Raw genomic sequence first — 18,947 nt, 5'->3', positions numbered from 1 at the left:
TCTATCTGGTAAAGTCTAACCGGCCTCATCCTGCTACCTTGGTCGATCTGGCCAATTCCTTTGCTCGTCGAGGTGCTAGCCTCATTGAGTCTCGAGACTCAATTTGCCGGCCCGTCCTTCCGCCAACGACTCTCTCCCACCGTCGATGAGCCAAACTAACCCCCGCCTCACCCCGCGGCCCGTCAACCCCGAGCGGGGGGAGGGCCCCCCCCCCCCCCCCCCCAACCACGACGGTCCTCCCAATGACTAAATCGTCTTTGTCGGGCTGCTTTAGGTGGACGCTCTGGCCCCCGCCGCGTCGGCGCCCCGGACTCATTTCACCACCTGGCCGTTGCCCGATTTCAACCTGGGCTGCAGTGCGTTGCGCACCTTGTCCAGGGTCTTCATTCGAAATGGGCTGCCCCCCTCTCCGCCCCGGCCTCTGCCGACCTCGTTGCTCCGTCTCACGTCGAGGCTCGACTGCGCCCGCGTCGCCTGCAGGCCGTTCGCGCTGGGGGTCTCCCGCGCCGCCGCCGCCGCCAAAATCTCCGACATGGACCAGGAAGCCCGCGTCGACGTGGTGACCCTCGAGTCGATGGAAATCGCGTCGTCGGACGACGACTCCTCGTACGGAGGCTCCATCACCTCGCTGGACCACGACGAATAGGAGGAGGAGGTGCACGACGCTCGCTTCGGGTCCCAGCCGGCAGCGCCGCCGCCGCTACCGGCGGCGGCGCTGACGACGCCGCAAGGCGAGCCGGACAAGGGGCCGGCCCTGTTGACCATCGCCGCTTGCTTGCCCAGCCAGAGTTGGAAGCTCATCTCGCGCGGGTCCGTCGGGGAGGCCCGCGAGTGGTCGGGCGTGGACGCGGGGGAGGCGGGCGCAGAGCGCGGCGAGGACAGGGCCGCCCGGAAGTGGTCGCCGATGACGTTCGTCAGCGTCCTGGGTCGGTGGTGCTCGCGGCCCGAGCCGACGCTCAGGGCATCGTCGCCTTGGCCGGAGTCGTTGCGTGCCATCTGCGCAGTGACGGAGCGGGGCAGAGAGAGAGAGACACCGACTGATTTATAGAGAGAGACGAGAGCGAGCGCAGTTACAACGGGCCCAAACGGTACCCCCAAACCTCTGGATGCCTAGACAAATAAATAAATATATATCAAAACAATGGTAACACTTACATGGGACTATCGTTTTTTTATGGAAAAAGAACGGATAATACACTGTAACATGACAACAAATGTCATGTTAATAGCTTCAAGAAGTCAAAGAGTCTCCACTTGTTCGCCATCATTGTCAACGCGTGGCCTGGAATCGTCTCCAGGTGGTCTCCAGAGCCCGTAGGCACATTTCTTGTGGTGTTGTTGCAAATTCTCGGAAGTGTTCACATTTTTTTGAAGCACCCTCAACGTTCCATGGCAGTACAGCGAGTAAATCTGTCTGTTCGACATTGCGGCATGGAAATTGAAACACCGGTGCACGTTTCTGAAATGCCCTTCCTCCCACTACCCCTACCGCCCCTCCCCGCATCCCCTCTATCCTCCGAGTTGTAGAAATGTCTACACCAGATTGACAGGTTGCTTGCATGTGGTGGGGTAAAATGTGGGTACTCCCCCCCCCCCCAATCCCCCATCCCTCCCTCTCTCACGCAGTACTTAAGATTTTCTTCCACGTTTCCACCACTCCTTAATGGAATTGGCCAAACATCCAAATGTAGGACCACAAAGCTTGGCAAATCGTTGGCTCCGGTTCTGGCCGGCTTTCCCACTCGTCTGCGGTTTCCCTCGCCGCCGATTCATTCGGTGTTTCTCTCTCTTTCTCTCTTTTACGATCAGAGGAAACAAGAAGATACTCGGTGTAGTCGGCACCTTGCTTCGTTCATCATTTCGTTTTTTTGTTTTGTTTCAACGCTTTGCTTTATTTCTCTCTCCGAGAGCGAACCGAAACTGTGCGCGTTACAAATTACAGATTATGGAGATTTGTTTTACTCTCGATTGGAAAGCGTTCGAAACAAACCCCAATATTGGTGAGAGCAAAATAAAGGCCAGGGATTGAATGCGTCGGTGTTGAACCGACGACGCGTTCGGCTCGGCAAGCAGACCGCTCGTCGATCTCGAATTTAATATGAAACGCATTTTCGTTCCTCGACAGTGTCCAGTGTTGAGAGATTTATGATCGTTGTCCAAATGCCTCCCAAAGCCCTTCACCCCCCCCTCCTCCATCTCCCAAACCCACCATCCTGTGCCGAGCGGCTCAATCAATACCGCAGGGCGCATGGGCTTGTTTAGCACCAAACGACAGCCCGTTCCAGGTACGCTGCTCCAACCTCCAAGGAAACGCTACGTTGTCACACGAGACCGGGGATGTTGGCACGAATAATTAATCCAAACGGGAATGCTTTCATTTGTGTTGCCGTGGGCTCTGCTGCTTTGCAGCAAAGGTTGAAACCTTTAAAATGCATGAGCTCTTGTTCGTCTGTTTGTTTGTCCGTCCGGTTCTCCGTCTGGTTCTCCGTCTGTTTGTCTGTCTGGTTGTCCGTCTGATTGTTCGTCTGATTGTCCGTCTAGTTGTCTGTCTGTTTGTCCGTCTGTCCTTGTGTGGTGGGGGATTACTGTAATTATCTAAAGCTGATCCAATGTCAGACATTGCTCATCACTCACGCTAGCCATGGCCGGGAATCGAACTCAGGCCACGTAGCCTAACCACTGCACCACGGCTCCATCCCGCTTCTTGATTAACGACGCAAATTTCCACCAGCGGCACGTCTGCCGTGATTCCCACCCCTCCTTGTGTTCCACAACAGAATACAATTTTGGTAATGATGTTTTTTTAATATTAATTTACAGATGTGACGATTGACGGTATTAGCCATGCTAATGGGCCCCACAGTTCGGATGTGGCAACTTCCACATATTTGGCTATACAGTAGAAGCAGTGAGCATCAGTGACTTACACCGTGCCGATGAGTCCGAATAATGACGAAAGGCATCCACACTCGTCTATCGCTGCCTCCCCGCCGCCCGCCAGTCGCCCGAAACACAATTCCATGATGACCATCGATACAACATCACAGTGCAGTTCTTCAGGAACTGGTGGCTTTTTTGTTTGTTACATAAAGCACAAATGTGGGCCCCGTCTGCGCGTGCACGCACGTGACCAGGCGAGCAGAGCGAGCAGAGCAGAGCGATCGACCAATCAACCGATCCTATTTGTCGGGACCGAGGCGCTCACCTCCAAGCGCAGCGGACACAGCGACAGCGGCTGCGTGTTCTTCCCCCGCACGACGCCGCGGGTGTTGAGCGCGACGGCCAGGCTCCCGGAGAAGGCGGCGTTGAACGTGTAGAGCGCCACGTTGGTGTCGGCGTTGTAGAACGAGAGCTGCCCGTCGTCGTACCGCAGCAGGATGCCCAGCCGCTCGAAACGCTTGCAGTCTTTCAGCTGCTCGGCCTGCACGCATCGGTCGGTCGGTCGGTACGGGTGACTCCGTTAGTCGCATTGTTATTTGGGTTTTTTTTTTTCTTCCGATTACGCGTCACCTCCTCTTGGGCGCAGTTGTGTGCGACGGAGAAGGTGGAAATAAATGGACTGGAGCGTGAACCTGTCTCCGCCGGCTAGTGAGCAGAGAGTGTCCACGGTACACGTGCATACACCGACTATAAAACTATGAATAACTTTTTTGTTGTTTTTAAACTAAGAAAGGCCCACTGAGCTATGTAGCTCTTTGTCAGAAGCGACCTGGCCCACACACAAATGACCGCCCAACGGAGGTGGCTTATCGTCGCGTGGAAATGCATCGCGTCCAAACACCCTGCACGCGTGACCTCGACTCCGAAATATAGAAGTGGGGGGGAAAAAACCCCGGACGACCACGAGACAAAAATCCATGCGACCACGGTGAGAGAGAGAGAGAGACACCACAAATTCCATGTAGGACCCTGAGAGAAATCCACGCGACCACGCAAACTCCACATGTTACAGCAGGCGTCAGGGTCGGGATGGAGCCGACGACCTCCCAGCACACCAGGAGAGGAAGTTAACATCTCGCCACCCCACCATTCGCCACTAAGCGGCAGTTCCGTCACGAGAGCGCCCAGACGTCTCCGTACCTTGTTGTTGTGCCAGGCATGCAGGTTCCCGTGCGTCGCCACGAGGGCCCACGAGTGCGGGTTCTTGCCGATGAGGGTGTCGAGACCAGTGCCCTTCCGCTTGAAGCCTTCACTCACCACTCCGACCGTCCACGCCTCCTTGTTCCGCACAGACACCTGTACACACACACACACGGCACACACACGGTTACACACACACCACACACGGTTACACACAGCACACACACACTCCACACACACACCACACACACACACACGGCACACACACCACACACACACGGCACACACCACACACACGGTTACACACGGCACGGCACACACCACACACACACACGGCACACACACACACCACACACCACACACACCACACACACGGCACACACGTGCTGAGGACAGGGGTCTGGAGAGAGGAGATAGACTCACAGCACAAAGACAAAAATCCCCCAACCCCCGTATCGCCGAAAAGAGTGTCGGGGCAAGTGCTGTTAGCGAGTAGCAGCACCTATGAAGGCCGGCACTGCACACTAGGGGGTGGGTGGCCAGCACCACGCCCGGCCGCCTTTGTCTCTCAAACTCTACGCCTTTTGGCGTCCTCTGGTCTAACACCGTTGGAGACGAGGCTCAAAAGAAAGCTGTCTCTGGTGTGGACCAATCAGTTTCAAAGGCAATGCATATATTTCGATTTAAAGATTTTGTGACTACAGGGATTCATCTTCTATTATTTTATTATGTTTTATTATTTTTTATTTTATTATTTCCCTTCAACGTGACTTTAGCGAAAGAACCAAGAAAATGCATATATTATCAGAATATGTTTTTGGTTTGCATTCTGACCACAAGTATTGTGGTTAACGCAGACATGATTCCTTGTAAAAGGTTTCAGTTTGGTGTTTGAACATCTTAACACAGCTGTTTTTTTGCCAGAAAAAAGGGGACACCCTATTATCATATTTCTATAAAGTCACGTAGAATGGAAATAATAAAATAATAAAAATAAAACATTCTATTATTATATTATTATGTTTTATTTTTATTATTTTATTATTTCCATTCTACGTGACTTTACCGAAAGAACCAAGAAGATGAATCCCTGCAGTCACGAAAGCTTTAAATCGAAATCATATTTCTAGTTCAGTTTATAATTCGAGTTGTTACACCACTGCAGCAGCGTAGGGTAACGTTTGTCACTGCAAGGCCTCACGGGCTACTGACGGCCCCTGGTGACCTTTAGTGAGGCCCCTGGTGACCTTTAGTGAGGCCCCTGACGTGCAGGGCCCCCACCGACCATACCCACAAAGTGCGGCAACAACACCACCACCCATCGTCATCACCATCATCGTTGTGCTACTGTCAGACCCCCCAGCGGTTTCAAACGTGTGGCGGCCCTCACACTGATCTGATGTCGCATCGGCGAAAGTGTCTTCCCCCCCCCCACGCCACCCCCCCCCCCTGATGAAGATGAGTGAAGAACACTGCCGTTGATGGTTGTGCACGGGAATACACACCTCAAAGTAATGCGTGCCGCTGCTGAATCTCTGCTTGCAGAGGACATTGAAGGCCATGTCGAAGCGATGCGGATTATCTGCACACGCAGAGACGCGCAGACACATCACGCAAAAACGTGAGCGAAGCCAAGGTGGTGTTGGTGGTGTAAGTGGGTGGTGGTGGTGGTGCTTCTCGCTAACAGCACTTGCCCCAACAGTCTGTTTAGGCTCTCTGGGAGACCTTTGTCTTACGTGGTGATGGTGAGACAGACAGATAGGTGGACTACGGCTAATTGATTATCGCTTTCAGTTAGCCCTTCAAGCTGTCGCTCAAAAATGGTTTATTGGTACCGGCTGGTGTGGCAAATGCGAACGGTTATTTCTTTGCTTAATTGTATCTCTGCATCTTAAATACTTACGATTGCAAAGTCACCGTGGCAGTGTATTTTTTTAATGGGGCAAAAGGTCAATGACCCTAAGGGCACACCGTACGTATGCATGTATGTTGAACGAATTTCACACTGGAGGACCTGGAGAAAAATCCATGCGACCACCATATATATAGGAGGCGTCAGGTTTCGGGATCGAACCCACGACCTCCTGCACACCAGGCGAGGTAGTTAACATCTCCTAGCCACTGATCATGATGATGAGAGAGAGAGAGAGGAATGCAAATTCCAAATGTTAGAGCAGGCACCGTCAGGTTTCGGGATCGAACCCACGACCTCCTGCACACCAGGCGAGACAGTGAACATCTCCTCGCCACTGATCATGATAATGATGAGAGAGAGAGAGAGAGGCATGCAAATTCCAAATGTTAGAGCATGCACCGTCAGGTTTCGGGATCCAACCCACGACCTCCTGCACACCAGGCGAGGCAGTGAACATCTCCTTGCCACCGTGATGATGATGAGAGAGAGAGAGAGAGGCATGCAAATTTCAAATGTTAGAGCATGCACCGTCAGGTTTCGGGATCCAACCCACGACCTCCTGCACACCAGGCGAGGCAGTGAACATCTCCTTGCCACCGTGATGATGATGAGAGAGAGAGAGAGGCATGCAAATTCCAAATGTTAGAGCAGGCACCGTCAGGGTCGGGATCGAACCCACGACCTCCTGCACACCAGGCGAGGCAGTGAACATCTCCTCGCCACCGTGACGCACTCACCCTCGACGGCCGTGGGGGTCGGCGATGTGAACAAGCAGTCGGACACGGACGCCGTCGATCTGCGGTTGGACACCGTGAGGAGGTCGCTGGACAGCACGAGGTCGACGTTGGCCGTGTCCGGATCGAGCGTCAAGTTTCTCGCGTCTGGTGAACCCACGTACGCACGCGTGCGAAGACAGAGTGAGATTGACCCCCCTCCACCCCCGGACGGCTCTGAACAGGACTAGCCTCCACCACCACAACAACAACAACCTCCATTCGCCACTAAGTGGCCCGTGAGGTCACCACGGCGCTTGTGCCAGGCCACGTGCACGTTAAGGTACACGCACGGTAGGTACGCGCACGTGCACGCGTGCGTCACCATCATCTTGATCATCAGCAGCAGCAGCCATGATCTATCCACTGCTCGACCAAGCCGTCTCAAGTCAGAGAAGTTATTATTTGTGTTGCTAAAACGCATGGTGGTGCCTTCCCGACACAAATGTGCCACCCGAAGCGCCATCGTCACGCCATGACACACATACACAAGATACAATAAAACTATTATGTACAGTTCAAGTATATGTATAAAATATCATTAAAATCAAGTTGTGGCTGTGAGTTCGTTATTGTCACCGTCTGCCGGGTTTCTCGCGGTGAGTAGTGAGTGAGTAGTGCCAGCGAGTGAGTGAGGAGCCGTGCCAGTGAGTGAGTGAGTCGTTCCCGTGCCAGTGAGTGAGTGAGTTGTTCCCGTGCCAGTGAGTGAGTGAGTCTTTCCCGTGCCAGTGAGTGAGTGAGTCGTTCCCGTGCCAGCCAACGGGGGGAGGGGGGGGCGTGCCAGTGTTGAACTCACAAGCCCAGGGTCTGGGCAGCAGCCTCTTCAGCTGGTTCTGGATGTTGTTGACGCCAACGAGCATATTCTGGAGACGCCGCTCGTCGACATGAACTTTGTCTCCGTTAAACGTCGGCCGTTGTTCCAGATTCGCGATGCTGTCGACAAGGTAGGAGGTGGCGGATGGGGGGGGGGGGCAGAGAGAGAGGTTGTGAGACGTTAGAGGTGACCCAAGGCTTGGTTCGAAATGGCCGTGTCGGAGGCACTGAACCGCCAGGGACTCGACCGCACGCGAACAACACGCAGCTACGCACTCGCTCACACGGAGACCTATAGACTCATTCACAGAACCATAGACTCACCCATAGACTCAAACAGAGACCCATAGACTCACACGGAGACCCATAGAAACACACAGAGACCCATATACTCATTCACAGACCCATAGACTCACCCATAGACTCAAACAGAGAACCATAGACTCACACGGAGACCCATAGACTCACACAGAGACCCATAGACTCACACAGAGACCCATAGACTCATTCCCAGACCCATGGACTCACCCATAGACTCAAACAGAGAACCATAGACTCACACGGAGACCCATAGACTCATTCACAGACCCATAGACTCACCCATAGGCTCAAACAGAGACCCATAGACTCACACAGAGACCCGTAGACTCACACGCGATAACCGCTGCACCACCGCCCCCTCCCCCACTGCACACACACGCACACGCGTGCACACACGCACATGCACTCACCATTTTCTCATCTCCTCCGCATCCTGCGAAGCAAAAAACGAAGCGTCGTTAGTCAACGTCGGTACGCGTGCACACGGCCTACTCATGCCCCACGTGACGACCGCAATCGTTATCGGATTTTCGTGGCAACTGCGGTGATAATGATGCCCAATGAGGGTGAAATTGGCGTGGGAACAGACGCACGCTTTGAGAGCTGCGCGGTTTTTACTGGACCGCACGCTGACAACGCCGACGCTCAACCGAATCTTGCGTTTCACACACTTTATTATTATTAATCTTCGTCTTGCGTCGCTCATTATTAATAAATTCGCTTATCCACCGATGAACATCTCACCGAGCCTCCAGGCTCCATATTCAGGAGGGAGTGAAGTGAGAGGGAGGTAGAGGGAGGAACGTGCGTGGAGGAGAGAAGAGAGAGGAGAGTTCGTGGAATGGAGTAGAGGGAAGAGAGAGTGGAGCAGAGAGAAGTGGGAGAGAGAAGAGAGTTCGTGGAGTGGAGCAGAGGGAGGAAAGAGTGGAGCAGAGAGACGAGAGAGATAGTTCGTGGAGTGGAGCACAGAGAAGAGACAGAGGATAGTGCGTGGAGTGGAGTAGAGGGAAGAGAGAGTGGAGCAGAGAGAAGTGGGAGAGAAAAGAGAGAGGAGAGTTCGTGGAGTGGAGCAGAGGGAAGAGAGAGTGGAGCAGAGAGCAGTGGGAGAGAGAGAAGAGAGAGAGGAGAGTGCGTGGAAGGGGAGCACAGAAAAGAGAGAGTGGAGCAGAGAGAAGTGGGGGAGAGAGAGAGGAGAGTGCTTGGAAGTAGAGCAGAGGGAAGAGAGAGTGGAGCAGAGAGCAGTGGGAGAGAGAGAAGAGAGAGAGGAGAGTGCGTGGAAGGGGAGCACAGAAAAGAGAGAGTGGAGCAGAGAGAAGTGGGAGAAAGAGGAGAGTGCGTGGAAGGGGAGCACAGAAAAGAGAGAGTGGAGCAGAGAGAAATGAGAGAGAGAAGAGAGTTCGTGGAGTGGAGCACAGAGAAGAGACAGAGGACAGTGCGTGGAAGGGGAGCACAGAAAAGAGAGAGTGGAGCAGAGAGAAGTGGGAGAGAGAAGAGAGAGGAGAGTGCTTGGAAGTGGAGCAGAGAGAATTGAGAGTGGAGCAGAGAGACGAGAGAGAGGAGAGTTCGTGGAGTGGAGCACAGAGAAGAGAAAGAGGAGAGTGCGTGGAGTGGAGCAGAGGGAAGAGAGAGTGGAGCAGAGAGTTTAGTGGGAGAGAGAAGAGAGAGAGGAGAATGCGTGGAGTGGAGCAGAGAGACGAGAGAGAGAGAGTTCGTGGAATGGGGCACAGAGAAGAGACAAAGGAGAGTGCGTTGAATGGAGCAGAGGGAAGTGAGAGAGAGGAGAGTTCGTGGAGTGGAGCACAGATAGGAGACAGAGGAGAGTGCGTGGAGTGGAGCAGATAGAATTGAGAGTGAGGAGAGGGGGGAGCGCGTGTGAGTCTGCCCGGCCACCCACCCACCCACCCCCCCGTCTCACCTCGTGGGACGCCCTCTGCTCCACGCTAGTCCAACGCTGCTGCGCCTCGATGATTCCCGTCTCCTGCGCCAGCAGCTCCAGCTGCTGCAGCTCGATCCGCTGCAGGGCCTGTTGCATCTCCGCGTGCGCCAGCTCAAGAGCGGCTGTGCGGTCCTGAGACAGGAGCTGCTCCATTTCGTTGTAGCCGTTGTTGAGCTCTTCGCAGAGCCGCTCCGTAAAGGTCTGCGCGGTCGTCGTCACAATTGTCACCATCATCGTCGATCGGCGTCACCATCATCAACGCGATCATCGTCGCCATCATTGCCGCCATCATCATCATCATCAATACAATTATCAGCACCACCGTCGTTATCATTACCACCACCATCATCATCATCACCATCATCATCACCATTATTATTAACATCGTCATCACCATTATCAACACGATTAGCATCACCTTCATCATTACCATCATCAACATCATCTCCACCATCACCATCATGATCACCACCACCCTCATCACCATCTGTGTTAGTCTATGGGTCTCTGGGTGAGTCTATGGGTCTCTGTGTGAGTCTTTGGGTCTCTGTGTGGGTCTATGGACCTCTGTGTGAGTCTATGGGTCTCTGTGTGTGTCTGTTGGTGTGCTGTACTAGTACAGCAGTACTAGTAACGAATTGGCATTGTTCGGTATACGTGACAAACCTTACTAATTGGTTGTGTCGGGTGGTGGCGGATTTAACGACACATTTATATTTACGCGATCTAACCCAAAACACCTGTATTGAGTGGCTCGTAGGCCCACCGTCTCTTTCAAAGCCTCTCGTCCAAACACCCTCTCAAATGTGCTCTTTGTCTCGGACCCATTGTTGTTGCTGCTGCTGCTGCTGCCAGAAGTGGCACGATAAATACATTTGCGGGGGGCTGCGGGTTTTACCGTGAGCCCGGGCGATGAGTCACTCGCGTTGTGTTCGCCGGCCAAGAATTCTAGCGGAATACTAATTCATTTGTGGGCAAAGCTCGTCCTGAGAGGCGGCGTGCACTGAAATTAATGATAATTTTGAATCAAAGTGTGTGAAATTACGCGTGGTTGAACTGACAGTTTTAATTTATCCGTTAATGCCTGTGTACCACCCACGCACGATGGTTGTGTAAAGGTTTTTTTTTAATTTTTAATGAATACTGCAGTTGCAGCTGAGCTTACCCATTCACTCGCACGAAAGGCATTATCACCGCAGCGGTGCGAGAGTCACGTTTTCAGTCATTGCGTACTCGGCGGCGATGACACACGGACCATCACATGGAACGAGTTTTGCAAATGTTCCCATTGAATCGCGGTGAGATGCATTACACTGGTCAACAACAACAACAAAAATTCTGGCCTGGACTTTTGCAGCTGTTTTAGACTAATTTCAGGGTGCTGATTCCAAATCTGATCTCATATTTGTTCTATCACATCTCATTTTATGCTATCGGCATACCCCATTTTCATTGATTTTACCCGAAATTAACTCTGTCACTTATGATTGCAAGTTGTTGCGAGTCAGTGACTGCTTTAGTGTTAAAATATGGTGCTGTATTTTTAGAATAGTGTGTTTATAATATTATTTTATGTAGATATCCACATTTATTTAATATTTTTCTTCTGCAGTTTTTATTGAAAATGCAATATTTGATATCTCAAAAACCTGATGTGATAGCCAAAGACTGATGCCAGATTTGGAATCAGCACCCCAAAATTACCTTGAAACCGTTGGAATACCTTACGCCAGAAAAAGTGTGTTGACCAGTGTTATCAGAATTAGCTGGGGAGACTGCCAGAGCCGTGGCAGGGAAATACATGCAATTTTCGGACGTAGCGAATGTTTGGGCCATACTGCCTCGTCTGTACGAAGGCAGTGGTGTGTCATAGAGCCTCCTCCGTCAGGCACACACAAATCAATACGGTCGCCACGTGAACGAACGCGCCCAATCTGTAATGCTTCAGCACCCCCGGTGCGCTGGACAGCGATCCACTCACATTTGACAAGCGGGTTACGACGCTTCGCTGCTGGTTTGTCAGTATTGTGGATTATCTAATCCGGTCCATAATAGAGGTTTTTGGGGTAAATCGCGTGCGTATAAATGTGTCGTTAAAACCGCCACCACCCGACACAGCCAATTAGTGAGGTTTGTCACGCAAACAATGTGTTGCAGTCGAAACGTCGTGAGAATTTTTATTGTTTTATATTCATATTATTTTATTATTTCCCTTCTACGTGACTTTACCGAAAGAACCAAGAATATGAATCCCTGCAGTCACGAAGGCTTTAAATCAAAATTTACGTGCCAATTCGTTACGAGTTCACCACTAACCGGTGTGTTGGAAAGTGAACCCACAACATTTACAAATCGAGTACGACGTTTCGTCGGTAATTACAACCAGCATCATCAGGCGACAGCCAGATAATATTGGTCGCGACAGCCTCCGTGTTAAAGCTCCTCCAGTCTTGGGGGCCTTTAACAATTCTGCCAATCACCTGATGAAACTGTAGGCACGTCCGTTGAACTTCTTTCGCACCGCACGTACGTAGCGAACCGTGCCAATCGGAGGTTCTGGTTGCAACTGCCAGTGACACGTTCGTGGTGCCCTTAATTGTTACATGCGTGTGTCGATTAATCTCCATCACAGTGGCGTGCTAGAGCAATAATAATAATTCTTTTAATACATCGGCGTGTTTGTTTCACGTGACCACTTTGCTTATTTGGCCGTGTCAAGCAGGTGGATGAGGGTCTACGACACACACACACACACACATCGGCCTTCATGGCCCAGCAGTGGATAGACCACGGCCGATGTCATGACCGTCGGACTGGCCACGGCGATGAGGATGCAGTGCGGGTATGTTGTGTGCAAACTCACCACGATGATTCGCTTCCTCGCCTCGGAGTCCTTCTGGTGGTCATCGATGGATTTTGTTCTCTCCTGCAATCCTTCGAGGCACTTGGCAATATGCTCCTGCACACAACCGTCACCGCCACCACCATCGTCAATATCTGCAACGTCCCATACGTCGTCACCATTGCAGCCGTCACAAATGATCGCGTACTCATCGCCGCTGTCATCGTCATCATCATCATCGTCGTCGTTTGCTCTTCTCCAGCACGATCATCGCCGTGAGCTGTCCCCGTAGGTAGGAAATGGAACTTAGAGAGAGAGAAAGAGAGAAAACCCTCCACTTTATACGTTGGGGGGGACACTCAAAACCTCCGTCAGATGGATTCAATCCACGTGCCATACTGCCAGTCATTTCCGGCAGTACGGCAAGATGAGATGATGAGAGGGGAGAGATATAAGGGTTGCGTGGAGGGGAACAAACTGGGATGAAAGGGACGAGGTAGGAGAGTGCATGGAGGGGAGTAGAGTGAGATGAGAGGGGCGAGGTAGGAGAGTTCGTGGAGGGGAGCAAAGTGGAATGAAAGGGGAGAGGCAGGAGAGTGCGTGGAGGGGAGCAAAGTGGGATGAGAGGGGAGAGGTAGGAGAGTGCGTGGAGGGGAGCAAAGTGGAATGAAAGGGGAGAGGTAGGAGAGTGCGTGGAGGGGAGCAAAGTGGAATGAGAGGGGAGAGGTAGGAGAGTTCGTGGGGGGGGGGGGAGAGAGTTCCAGACTGCGGTGGGCACAGGAGGAGGAGATTGAGCGACCTCCACACACAAATCTGTATCAAGTTTGCTGTGACAGTTTCACCTGAAGACGGAAGCTTGTGTTGCCTCCGAAACGTCGTGATTTATTTTATTTTATTTTTTATTAATTTTAATTTCATTTTTTACCTACGTGACTTTACCGAAAGAACTAAGAGTATGAATCATTGCAGTCACGAAAGCTTCAAATCTAGAAAAAAAATAAAAATCACGACGTTTCCGCGTACGCATCTGGGACGTCTACCGCCGCGTTATAGGAGAAAGGCCACCCGCACGCACATCAGACGCGGGGGGGGTGGGGTAATACGCGGGGCGAGCGCTTGTCCGCAATCATCGGCGCGCGACGCGAGCGCAACGTGCCTTGCGCTGCTGCAGGAGCTGCGTGGCGCTGATGTAGCTGTGCTTGGCGTGCAACGCGGAGGTGGTGCACGAGGGGCAGACGAACTCGCGGTCCTCCTGGCAGAAGAGCAGCAGCTCCTCGTTGTGCAGCTCGCACAGAGGCATGGCCGGGTCCAGACGGCTGTCGCGACTCGCGTGTCTAATGCGGGGCAGAGACAGTCGTTGTTGTTGTTGTTGGCGTGGTTCTTTGTCGTCGTCATCGTCGGCATCGTCGTTGTCATCATTCTCCTCGTCGTCATCATTGTCATCATTGTCATTGTCATTATGATCATCGTCATCATCATGGTCAGCATCGTCATCATCGTCATCATCATTGTCATCATCGTCATCATCATTATCATCATCTATGCTACCATCGTCATTGTAATCATTATTATCGTGAGCATCATCGTCATCATCGTCATCATCATTGTCATTATCAGCATCATCATCATCATCATTGTCAGCGTGGTTATCATAATCATATCATCATTATCATCAACATGTCAATCTCATCATCGTCATCTTCATCATGATCATCGTCATCATCATCGCCGCCACGATGAAGACGAAGTCGTCCCCAAACTAACTCGCGAACGTACACCTTGAAAAACCCCACATGGCCACGTTAGCGAGAATCATAAAACCCACAAAATCCACCCCAACAAAAATCAATCTCACCACCTCATCAACACTGCCTCGATCAGCTACCACCATCAAGCAGCAGCAGCTGCAGCAGCAGCCGCCGCGATCTATCCGAAGCTGGATGAACGCCTCCCCCCCGAGCTGTCGCCAACTCTCACAAAACCTCGCTCCCTGCCGGCCTCCCCGCAACGCGCGAGCCGATCCCCCACCGCTCCATCTCCACGTTGGACGTCGCTCCCCTCGAGCCCTCGCGCGATTACCTCTACCCCCCCTCCCCGCCACCGCCGCCGCCCCCCTTTTGGGCCGCCGATGGTTCGTGAGCGTCGAACGCACAGACGTCGATCGACCCTCGGAGGCGACGACGTCTCCTGCGCCGTCGGAAAGGTTGCGAGTTCAAATCCTGATTCAGCCCATCATTTATCCGGGGGAGGGGGGGTGGTCGATAAAATTGGTACTATTTTGTTTTCCGTTGTAACTTTTTGACCCCTTCTTCTTGGTTCTTTCGGTAAAGTCACGTAGAATGGAAATAATTAAATAATAAAAAGAAAACATAATAATTGTATTATTGTATATTATTATATTATATTACTATATAATAATATTATATTATTATATATTTTTTATTATGTTTTATTTTTATAATTTTATTATTTCCATTCTACGTGACTTTACCGAAAGAACCAAGAAGATGAATCCCTGCAGTCACGAAAGCTTTAAATCGAAATTTCTGACCCCTGTGCGCCCGACTGTACATCTGTGAAAAATAGAGATTCACAGCTGATCGGACTTGGTCCAGTCTAAATAAAGAAAAGATTCGGTAAAGTCACGTGACTTTACCGAAAGAACCAAAGAGTACGGAATCCCTTGCAGTCACGAAAACTTCAAATCAAGATCGCGTCCACGATCTTTCGCCGTCGCGTTCTCGAGCCCAGTGCGGTTTTTCAGCCCCGGTCGGGCCGGGCACGCGGACGCCCTGGGGGTGCCGCGTGGCAGGTTAGCGGCGAGGTGATTAATGAACGTGGCGACATTTTATAATCGAGCGTGAGAGCCGCCGGTTGAATTGATGAATCGTAACCGCGTACGAATCTGCCGTTGTAAAATAACCGCGATAATGAAAAAAAACATTCCGTGTCGAAGCCAACATTACGAAAACTTCAAATCTAGATTGAAAACATTAAATCAATGCGGAAACGTAGAAAGATGTACGGATACCTTTCAAAACTCGTTGATTTTAAACAAGGTGGTTTCCAAAGAGTTCGCAGCGAGGGCGAACAAATTACGCCACGCACGGCAGAGCGTCAATTGAATTTGTTTTTTTTTTGTATTCGCTTGCAGTTACGAGCAGCCAGTTGGGATATACCTCGCGAAATGGGCAATTAGTTAAAATATTCTGTTAATTGTTCGTAACACGTACTGCTCAGGGTCACGTTGGGTCATGCAAGGCCGGTACACTCGGTGGAAAATCTAATTCAACAACGCGTACCAGAAGCCCAACACATATAATGTTGAGAACCACTCATGATACAGGTTTGTTTCGGGTTCGATCGCGTAAATATTTAAATGTGTCGTTAAACCCGCCACCAGCCGACACAGCCAACTAGTACGGTTTGTCACGTAAACAGAACGTGGCCAATTCGTCACTAGTACAGCACTAGTGTGTAGTGTAGTGTATAGTGTAGTGTATAGTGTAGTGTATAGTAGTGTAGTATACTAGTACAGCACACCGGTGTGTTGGAGAGCCAAGCCACGACATTTACACTCTGAGTACGACGTTTCGCCAGAAATTGCAACGAGCTTCATCAGGCGACAGACAGTTTGTTTTGGAGAAGTCCACCTGTTTCGTTCCTTAAACAGAGGCGCAGATGAGATGGCAACGCTTGCGCCACCACTGCTGAGAACCACTGCTCATATTCATGCGATCCGCTCCCTCCTTTCGCCCGGTGTCATTCCAAGCATGCCGTCGCTTGCCCGTGGAATATCGGCGTAAGGCACTACCACTAGAGCCGTCGATCCGTAAACAATCCTTCTCGATGATTCTCGCTGCAAGCAGCCAGGTGGCTCAGTGGTAGAGGGAGCGGCTCGCAGTCGGGAAAGATTGCGAGTTAAAATCCTGATTCAGCCCATCATTTATACGGCGGGGGGTGGTCGGTAAAATTGGTACTGCATTGTTTTCCGCTGTAACTTTCTGACCCCTGTGCCCCCGACTGTACATCTGTGAAAAATAGAGACTCACAGCTGATCGGACTTCGTCCAGTCTAAATAAAAGATTCTGATTCTGATAGAGGAGACGGAGAAACTGTAAAGCTCTCTGGAAAGGGCGCTTGATGAATCCTAAAAAAGAGTAGAATACAGAAAGAGATACGGGGACTACGCGATAAATCGAGGTAAGTTGCAGAAGGCAAGAGCGAGGCGTGACAGAGACAGAGCTCGATATAAGAAGAAACAAAACAACTTTTTTCTTGCTGGCTGGTACAGAGTCACTTTTAGGTAACGTCCAAGTTGCTTATATATATTCTTAGGTTTTTTTCGGTAAAGTCACGTAGGTAAAAAATTAAAATTTATAAAAGTTAATAAAATAAAAATCAATTAATTAATTTTTTTACCTACGTGACTTTACCGTAAAAACCTAAGATTATGAATCATTGCAGTCACGAAAGCTTCAAATCTAGAATTGCTTAGATATATACACACACGCACGTATATAGATAGATATAGAATAATGAAATACACTTACCGCTGTCGGGCAAAAAAAAAAAATAATCTTCGATTGCGGACCGCTCTGGCAGGAATGAAGCAGCGCACGCTCGGAATGCCACGAGGGTAATGGCCACGTGTGATCACAGAGCGACAGAGAGTGTCACCCTCTTAAGGGCGCTTTGTGTGTAGGTGTGTTGGGCGTGAGGGAGGGTTTGGGAGGGGTGGGTACACGGACCTCCCCCCCTACACACGCACGCACGCACGCTCCTCCCACGTGAAAATTACGGCGGACGGCTCACGGCCACTGCCAAAATCCAGCAAATGTCAGAAACGTCCTGCAGCTAAACAAAATTGTTTTAAAATTAAATCCCACCTAGGGCAGGATGTTTAAGAAGGGCGCGTAGGTGGAAAAGAGATGCGAACTTTTGGGTGGAGGCGACACCTCCAAGTTTAACGATAGAACCCTAATAGAGGGGGTGGGGTGGGGGGGTGTTAGGTGCTATTAACTCAAACAAGTTTTATTATACCAGGTAAGAATGCCCACTGAGCTGTATAACTATTTTTTAAAGCGACCTGGTTATCACAAATGATAGCTCAACAAAGTGGCTTATTTCTAGATTTGAAGTTTTCGTGACTGCAAGGATCCATAATCTTTGGTTCTTTCGATAAAGTCACGTAGAAGGGAAATAAAAAATAAAAAAATGAAAATGTATAAAATACAATTCTCACGACGTTTCGGCCACAACGCAAGCAGCCGTCCTCGGGTGAAGAACAGGGCTGTCGGAAAGACAGCGTCCGAATGAACACCACCAAGCTTGGCAGCGTATATTTAAGCTGGGTTAGAGGATGAAATATACGCTGCCAAGCCCGAACAGGTCTGTCGGGAAAACAGCTGTCTTCCCGACAGACCTGTTCTTCACCTGAGGACGGCTGCTTGCGTTGTGGCCGAAACGTCGTGAGAATTATTTTATTATGTTTATTTTTATTATTTAATTATTTCCCTTCTACGTGACTTTACCGTAAGAACCAAGAAAATAACTAAATTAAATCACGACGTTTCGGAAGCAACACAAGCCTCCGTCATCGGGTAGGACAGTCACAGCAAGAAGTAACTTTACCGAAAGAACCAACGCGTAAAGCGTCTTATCATCACGTGGACATTGATTGCGGCCAAATATTCTGAACGCGTGATGTCCATCCTAAATGTAGAGGGGGGAAACCCGGAGGACCCGGAGACAAAATCCATGCAACCGCGGTGAGAGAGAGAGAGAGACACCGCAAATTGGAAATACACACCAGGCGTCAGGGTCGAGATCGAACTCCATGACTGTCCTGTATAACCAGGCGAGATATTTAACATCTAACCACCGTGGCGCCCTTATAAGCCGCGGTCCGGAATCAAACTCAAGTTTCTAAGGTCGCGGGGCAGTGCGGTATAACCATCGTACTCACCGAGAGCGGGGGAACGACAGTCACAGCGGGCGAGCGTGTTCACACAAGCCTACGTGAAAAAAATATTTAAAATGTCATTTATTTTTACTTAATCTAGATTTTAAGTTTTCGTAACCGCAAGTATCCATACTCTTGAATTCTTTCGGTAACGTGACGTAGGTAGACATTTATTTTATTTGATACCTACGTGACTTTACCGAAAGAGCCAAATAGTATTTATATATACTACTGCGTTACTCAATTCCGGAAACTCTTTTTGTCGGGAGCGTCTCTTGCGTTAAAAGAGTTGGCCGGCTCAC

The 18,947-nt window shown here is 50.6% G+C and overlaps 1 protein-coding gene across 1 annotated transcript; it reads right to left on the bottom strand.

Annotated features, from left to right (window-relative positions):
- Positions 1-242: 242 nt before the first annotated feature.
- On the bottom strand, positions 243-17,339 carry LOC133342192 (E3 ubiquitin-protein ligase TRIM39-like). Its single transcript, XM_061551165.1, has 11 exons — positions 17,234-17,339; positions 13,837-14,014; positions 12,702-12,797; positions 9,818-10,039; positions 8,313-8,335; positions 7,565-7,701; positions 6,733-6,876; positions 5,586-5,662; positions 4,081-4,236; positions 3,206-3,421; positions 243-996 (listed from the first exon to the last, which is right to left on the bottom strand). The coding sequence occupies exons 2-11, from the start codon at positions 13,978-13,980 to the stop codon at positions 313-315; spliced, it is 1,899 nt and encodes a 632-aa protein (XP_061407149.1). The 5' UTR covers positions 13,981-14,014; positions 17,234-17,339; the 3' UTR covers positions 243-312.
- Between the last annotated feature and the right edge of the window lie 1,608 nt (positions 17,340-18,947).

The sequence above is a fragment of the Lethenteron reissneri genome, chromosome 2 (genome assembly GCF_015708825.2).
Source record: "Lethenteron reissneri isolate LAM-NWPU_2019-01 chromosome 2, ASM1570882v1, whole genome shotgun sequence".
Lineage (NCBI taxonomy): Eukaryota > Metazoa > Chordata > Hyperoartia > Petromyzontiformes > Petromyzontidae > Lethenteron > Lethenteron reissneri.
This window is presented reverse-complemented; position numbering and strand designations above follow the sequence as displayed.

Excerpts from the sequence above, each read along its gene's own strand:
- LOC133342192 (XM_061551165.1), bottom strand. The coding sequence starts at position 13,980 with ATGCCTCTGTGCGAGCTGCACAACGAGGAGCTGCTGCTCTTCTGCCAG. Across the intron at positions 12,798-13,836 it reads AGCTCCTGCAGCAGCGCAAG|GAGCATATTGCCAAGTGCCT; the intron begins GCACGTTGCGCT and ends GGTTGTGTGCAG. Across the intron at positions 4,237-5,585 it reads GCGGCACGCATTACTTTGAG|GTGTCTGTGCGGAACAAGGA; the intron begins GTGTGTATTCCC and ends GTGTGTGTACAG.